The following is an 8,256-nucleotide window of genomic DNA, read 5'->3' on the forward strand; positions in this document are numbered from 1 at the left end:
GCGCCCGCTCCTGGCTTCGAAGCGGGCGTGCAGTTCTTTGAGCGCCCGCTCCTAAGCTGTAGAAAACCTTCTGTTTTTTCCTTCTAAAGTGGTCACCCTGTGAGGAGCGGGCGTGCAAATATTGGAGCGGCCGCTCCTGGCTTCAAAGCGGGCCTGCAGTTCCTTAGAGCGCCCGCTCCTAAGCTTTGGAAAACCTTCTGTTTCGGCTGTTGAATTTCACCCTGTGAGGAGCGGGCGTGCAATGTTGAGGAGCACCCGCTCCTCACTATTTATGGCTTGATTTATTTACTTATTTGCTTCCTTTTTGCTCCCTTTTTTTTCTTGTATCAAAACCATAAGAACATAATTCAATCAAATTTTAGCCAAAATCAGAGATATCACCAACATTCTTCTTTCTTTTCTCGCTCACTCATCGTTCTATTTCTCATTTTCTACCTCTCTTCGATTTTTTTTCCTCGGGTTGCCTCCTGGAAGTGCTTCTTTAACGTCAATAGCTTGATGACCTCCACATTCAGGAGGTAAGATTACATTGAATTGATTCTATTACACCAACATGAGCACCCTCGTAGTAAAGCTTGAGGCGATGCCCATTCACCTTAAAGGATATTTTTCCGTCCAAATACCAAACTTCCACGGCTCCATGAGGAAACACTTCCTTGACAACAAAAGGACCACTCCACCTTGATAAAAGTTTCCCGGGAAACAATTTCATCTTAGAGTTGTAGAGGAGTACCTTAACGCCTTTAAGAAATGCTTTCTTTTCAATATTGCGGTCATGGCAATCCTTGGTGCGATTTTTGTAGTTTCTAGCACACTCATAGGCCTCCAATCTTAGCACTTCAAGCTCATGTAAATCAAGCCATCTTTGCTCTCCCGCGCTAGCCAAGTCGAAGTTAATCTTCTTGATTGCCCATTGAGTTCGGTGTTCAAGCTCCACCGGTAGATGACAAGATTTTCCATACACAAGACGATATGGAGTTGTGCCTATTGGGGTTTTGTATGCCATTCTATATGCCCATAGAGCGTCATCAAGCTTTTAGGACCAATCCTTCCTATTCCTTACAACCGTCTTCTCAAGGATTAATTTAATTTGACGATTGGACACTTCCGCTTGCCCACTAGTTTGTGGATGATAGGTAAGGCCGAATCTTTGGTGAACCCCATGCTTTCTTAGCATCTTTTGAAAAGCACTATGAACGAAATGTGAACCGTTGTCACTGACCACTGCTCTAGGAAATCCGAATCTTGGAAATATGACTTTCTTGAACATCTTCATGACTACCTTGTGGTCATTAGTTGGGGAGGCCATGGCTTCAACCCATTTTGATACGTAATCGATCGCCACAAGGATGTATTGATTTCCATAAGAATTAGGGAATGGCCCCATGAAATCAACACCCCACACATCAAATACCTCTAGCTCAAGAATCGGTTGTTGAGGCATCTCGTTTCGCTTGGATATATTGCCGGTTCGTTAACACCGGTCACAAGTCTTCCCAAACCCCCAAGCATCCTTAAAGATGTGAGGCCACCACAACCCGCTATGCAAAACCTTCAATGCTGTTTTGTTTGCTCCCATATGCCCTCCACAAGGATCGGAATGACACATCTTGAGCTTATTTTTCACTTCTTCATCCGGAACACACCTACGGAGCAAACCATCTACTCCTCTCTTGTAGAGAATGGGGTCAACCCATACATAGTGCCTTGATTCCCTTTTTATCTTCTTCCTTTAGTTTTTGGAGAAATCGGGAGGGAATTCTCCACAAGACAAATAGTTTACCAAGTCGGCGAACCATGGAAGCTCCTTCTCATTCAAGATATAGAGCACATCATCTCTCAATTCATCACAAATGGGGATTTCATCATCACTATCTTTCACATTCTCTAATCAGGTAAGATGCTCCGCAACCACATTCTCGGGCCCTTTCTTATCCCGGATTTCAACATGAAATTGTTGGAGAGACAAGACCCATCGAAGAAGGCGAGGTTTGGACTCTTTCTTTGCCACAAGGTACCTAATAGTCGCATGATCGGTATAAACAATAGTTTTGGAACCAATGAGGTAGTTCCAAAACTTCTCAAAAGCATGTATTACGGCAAGAAACTCCTTCTCCGTTGTGGTGTAGTTTCGTTGAGCATCATTCAAGGTCTTGGACATGTAGTAAATGACGTGAAGTTTCTTCTCAGTTCTTTGTCCCAACACCCCTCCAATTGCAACATCACTAGTGTAGACACCCATTTGTGTCTCCCCAAAACCAAACCCAGTGATGAGTACCTTTCACGTCGAATCACAATCGAATGAAGTGAAAGTGTGGAAAGTTTAGTGTTGCGGGTAGTTTTAGTTTCTTTTCTTTTCTCTCTGTTTTTGAAAACTTATTTTTAAGAAAATAGCCAATCCAGTTTGGTTGGTCCATGATATGGGTCCAATAGTTGTGTAGTTGGATGTGGCTTGACAAGGGCTTTCCAACGATATATTATAAGCCCAATTTCGATGAATATTGAGGAAGTTATGGCCAATTTACTAAACTGGGCCTGTTTTAAGCCTTATATGCGACCCAATGATCTAGAGGAGGGCTTAATATAGATTTATCATTCCTAATGCAATTAGGAATGGTTTTAGTCTTCTAGATTCTTCTAGAAGGTTCTTTTCATTCCTAATTCAATTAGCATTGATAAATTGACTTTTGTTGACTTTTCAGAGTTTTAATTAAAATCAAAGAGTATTTTTTGAGGAAAATACGATTTTATCCTCCTGTACGGCAATTTTTATCTAATTTTAAGAAAACGCGTGAATTTCTAGATCAGCGCCAAACGCCAGCTGTAGCGCCTGGCGCTACGCTTGGCGACTGGCGCTAACATTAGCGTCTGGCGCTAATGTTGGCGTCTGGCGCCAATAGCCAGCGTTGGCGCTAATTAATTTTTATGTGCGCCAGAACTCTATTTTGATATTTTATCTTTTTGGCTGATTTTCTCTATAAATAACGTGCTAAAAACTCCGTTTTCGATAACCAGTTTTCACCAACAATCATCAATTCTCTCTCATTCTCTTCAATAAATCATCTACCAATTCTTTCACTCTCTTTTTCTAAACTAGCTTCTGTCATATAAAAATTCCGCATTCATTAGATCTAGATACACCTAGCCATATTCGAAGTTGCCTTCGCCCTAGACGTGAAAGGTTTAATTTCTGAGGGTTTGGTCCCAAATCTCTCTTTCAATTATTATTTAATTTTATTGTTTGTTTATTATTTTCCTTGAAGTTACTAACGTGTGTATTTATCTAGGGTAACTTTAATATTAAGTATGATTGTTAATTTAATTGATTTATTGATATTATGATATAGAGTTCATGGTTAGGTTGTTATTATGATTCCTAGTATCATGTCTAGGGTAACTTTAATATTAAGTATGATTGTTATGATGCCTTTTATGTTCTTCCTAATATTTATGATTGTTAGTATCATGTTAGGGCTAAAGATTTGATTTTTATATGTTTAGTGACATTCTAGGGTTTGTTATTAATCTTGTTAGTATCATGCCTAGGATCTTGCAATTATTATTATGCTTTAACATGATTATTATTTTTATAATTATTACGATGATGATTATTTTTTTTATGATGATTATTACTGTTATTATGATTATCATTATTATGTTGCTTGGTGGTATATTTATTGTTATGCTTGATCACACCTTTTATGCATGTTTAAAGGGAATTTTATACTTGTAATCACACTTAATAAGATAATTAATAATCTTGTTTAGAGTTAATTTGATTATAATTCAAGTGATCATCAATAATAGATTTATTTGCGCATTAAATTCAACCAACATAGATAAACAGGTTTAGGGTAATCCTATTGATTGCATGTTAGTCAGAAAGCGCACATGAATACGATCTGAATAAAGTAGAGGCCTATTATTAGGGCAGATTCAATCTCTTTTAGGTTGGATTTGTACCTTCATCCCCGAACCCTATTTGGTTCAAGACCTTATGGAGTTGACGATCTCTTGGATCGTTAAGGGGTGTAACCTTCACCTCGTGAACGGTTTACAAGTTCCTAAAAAAAACTTGTTGGTGACTCTTTTGCTCTATCTTCTTCCCTTTAGGACGCCACCGTACTTTAGTGTATGATCACAGTGGGGTTCAAGCTAGGGGATTAACGCTTGAAATTATTCCCTACAACTAGCATCGCACATAAGTTCAAACGGAAAATCCCATCTTGGCCCTTGCACGATTGGAGTAGAGATCAAAGCCTCCTTTAATTTGTTGAAAGCTTGAAGACACTTTTTATCAAAAATAAAGATGGCATCCTTTTGAAGAAGAGCATTTAGGGGTCTAGCAATTTGTGAGAAATCCTTGATAAATCTCCTATAGAACCCGGCATGCCCCAAAAAGGATCTTACTCCTCTCACATTAATTGGAGGTGGCAATTTTTCAATCACTTCAACTTTGGCCTTGTCAACCTCAATCCCCTTCCTTGATATCTTGTGACCAAGGACGATTCCTTCTTCAACCATGAAGTGACATTTTTCCCAATTTAGGACCAAGTTGACCTTCTCACATCTTGCTAAGAATTTGCCCAAATTGGACAAACAATCTTCAAATGAAAGGCCCCCTACCGAGAAATCATCAATGAACACTTCCATTTCGGCTTCAATCATGTCTTACTCATCATGCACCTTTGAAAGGTTGCCGGTGCATTGCAAAGTCCAAACGGCATTCTCCTATATGAAAAAGTACCATATGGACAAGTAAAAGTTGTCCTCTCTTGATCATCCGGGTTTATTGGGATTTGAAAGAAACCCAAATAACCATCAAGAAAGCAGTAATACTTGTGCTTGGTTAGTCTTTCAAGCATTTGGTCGATAAAAGGAAGAGGAAAATGATCCTTTTTAGTGGATGCATTTAGACGTCTATAGTCTATGCACATCCTCCAACCGGTCACCGTTCTAGTTGAAATGAGATCACCATTCTCATTTTCAACTACGGTCATTCCTCCCTTTTTAGGGACCACATGAATGGGGAAACCCATCTAGAACTCGAAATGGGGAAGATGATGCCGACATCAAGGAGTTTGGTGATTTCTTTCTTCACCACCTCCCCCATTTGAGGATTGAGTTTCCTTTGCCTCTCAATGGAAGGCTTAGCACCCTCCTCAAGTGTTATGTGGTGCATACATAAAGCAGGACTAATACCTTTGAGGTTATCAATGGTATAGCCCAAAGCACCTTGGTGGTTTCTTAAAACACCGCATAACATTTGAGTTTGGCACTCGTTCAAAGAAGAATTCACTATTACCGGTAAAGGTGAATTAGGACCCAAAAACTCATACCTTAGGTGTGATGGTAGAGGTTTTAACTCTACCATTGGAATACCCTTACCTTCTCTCGAGGTAGCTATTTCCAAAGCATCATTGCTTGTGATTCCTATGCATACTTGCTCAATGCTTTCTTCCGTACTTCCTTCAAGAATTCCTTCATACAATGTCATCTCCTTGCCTTGCTCACCTATCTTTTCCTTATTCAAAAGGACATTCTCAAGGGCATCGTTAGTAGTGAGCAAGTGCTCATGCATAGAAGTCACAATAGAATCAATAGTATCAATCATCATACAATTATCAAGACTAGAGCTTGGATATTTCATGCTCTCATTCAAATCAAATTCTATCACCTCATCTCCTACTTTTAGTGAAATTTTAGCACTTTTAACATCTATTAAAGCGCCCGAAGTAGCAAGAAAAGGTCTTCCTAGAATTATTGGAATGTTTACATCTTCATCCATCTCTAACACAACAAAATCCACCGGGATTACAAACTTTCCCACCCTTAGAGGAACATCCTCTACCTTACCTTTTGGAAATTTTATGGAACGATCGGCCAATTGTAAGGTAATGTTGGTGGGTAGAAGTTCCCCCATCTCAAGTCTTTGATATACCAAACATGGCATAAGGCTAACACTAGCCCCAAGTTCACATAAATCATTATCAATTTGCATATTATATATATAGCACAATGGATAGAAAAGTTACCGGGGTCTTTCAATTTCGGTGGCATTTTATTCATGATGATTGCACTACAATTCTCGGTGAGATTCACCGTTTCCACCAATTCACACTTTCTCCTTCCACTCAAAATATCTTTAAAAACCTAGCATAGTTAGTGTAGGCGTTGCTCAAAGTGCGCCCACGTAAAAGCATGTGTGAATATGCTTGGCACTCATAGGAATTGGGAATTGACATTACGATTAGGGACAACAATTAGGGACAAATAAAGTAGGGAGCCGCCAACAATTTTTTAAGGAACTTGTAAACCGTTCACGGATCATAAAAAGGCAACCAAGAATAAGGGACAACGATAGGCAACAACGATTGACCCATGAAGGTTACACCCCAATCATAATCCATGAGATTACTAACTCCATATGGTTCAGAACCACGAAAGGAGGATCGGGGATGATGGTACGAAGTGAGTCATGGAGTCACATTCGCCCGTATTGGCCTTTACTCGATTCTTATAGTGAAAAGTGATTCATGCGATCTCAAAGGCATATCAATTTGCTCCAAACTATTATTAAGCTAAATTGGTTGAATATTAATGCAACACATAATTCTAAAATATTTTGATCACTTGATTTAATAACAAGATTAAAAAGGAACCTAAACCGGTTGTCCAAATGATCTTATTAGGCGTGATTTTCAATTACATATTCCCTTTAAATATTCAATATGGTGATCATAATAAATAATAGAATCAACATTAATATTGGAAGCAATTTAACAATAAATTGTTAGTCAAATCAAATATAAAATAACCTAATCATGATACTAGCAATATAAAAAAATAAAATAAGTAATTAAATTAATTAATTACTCACATTCCGCGCGTTCCTTTAAATTGCTACATCATGAATAAATTGTTAGTAACTTCAATAAAAAAAATATAAAGCAAATGAAAATTAAATTAAATTAAATAAAAAGTAGAGTTAATTTGGTCCAAACCCTCAGTTATTTGTACCTTTCACACCTTGGTTTAAGTATAGAACTTTGGGTATTGTATGGACTCCTTGGAATGCTTAAGGGAAGAATGGTGTAATTAGGAATATAGGTTTAAGGCTTAGAATATGAGAGAGAGAGAAGAAGAAGAATGATTTTTGGTGTCAAAGAGAGAAAGAGATAAGGATTTGATCATCAAGCTTGTTGATGATTGAAAAAGGGGTGATATGACCTCTATTTATAGAGAAAAAAGAGGGGTCGGAGAAATAAGATAAGATCCGAATTAAATCGGAATAAAACTCGATAGACTACAGTTTTTGCGGTTTTTGTTTTTATCATATCTTTTGATCTAGAAATTGGAATAAGACAAATAAGATATCTTTGGAAATCTATTGAAGTCTACTTTCTAACCCAATTACAAACAGATTAAAATATTTTGTAGAAAAAAAATATAGCCGAAATAGTGAGACGGTGTCAGTTTTAGATAGAGTTTAACATTTTATTCATATCTTTTCCGTTATAGCTCGGAATTGATATTTTATTATATCATTGGAAAGATAATTTCAAGGGCTATCCAACCATATAAAATTCAGATAAAAAATATGAGGCACGAAATTCATATCTGTCTATCTTTGAACGTCTTTCAAATCGGATAGAATTAGGACTTTAAAAAAATGAGTTTTATTCAATTTCAAACTCTTTAATCTTATCTTTTCAAAAATGAATAATTAAGATCTTTTAGAAACTTATAGAAGTTTCCAATTAATCCTAATTGTTTTAGGAATGGGATTAAATAATTTGGACCCTCCACATGATCATTGGGTCGTAGGTAAGGTGGGCTTAGGTTCGGTTTGGGCTTAGTTTAATATTTTGGCCATAATTTATTCGTTATAACTCGGATTTGGGCTGATAATATATCGTTGGAAAGCTCTTTTAAAGCCCAATCCAAATATTTAATCTTTGGACCCAGATAATGGACCAAAATAAACTGGATTAAACAATTTTATAAAAAGGACACGAAATGAATGATTTTAAAGGACACGAAATGAATTATTTTGGGTTTAAAGGCACGAAAAGAGGAAATTAAGTTATGGTTTGGGGAAATGGGATAGAATTTGGGTTGTTTTATGAAATGGAAATATGGATTTAAGCACTCCAAGATTAAATACTCAACCCGACCAATAATGGCGGTGAAAGGTTGTTCATCATCGGGTTTGGTTTTGGGGAGACATTTTTAGGTGTCTACAGAAGCCCCCTC

General features: G+C 37.5%; 1 protein-coding gene across 1 annotated transcript; it reads right to left on the minus strand.

Annotated features, from left to right (window-relative positions):
• Positions 1–511: 511 nt before the first annotated feature.
• LOC110699971 lies at positions 512–1,006 on the minus strand. Its single transcript, XM_021877458.1, has one exon. It carries the CDS (start codon positions 1,004–1,006, stop codon positions 512–514), a length of 495 nt encoding a protein of 164 aa, XP_021733150.1.
• Between the last annotated feature and the right edge of the window lie 7,250 nt (positions 1,007–8,256).

This window comes from Chenopodium quinoa, unplaced genomic scaffold, assembly GCF_001683475.1.
Source record: "Chenopodium quinoa cultivar QQ74 unplaced genomic scaffold, ASM168347v1, whole genome shotgun sequence".
NCBI lineage: Eukaryota > Viridiplantae > Streptophyta > Magnoliopsida > Caryophyllales > Amaranthaceae > Chenopodium > Chenopodium quinoa.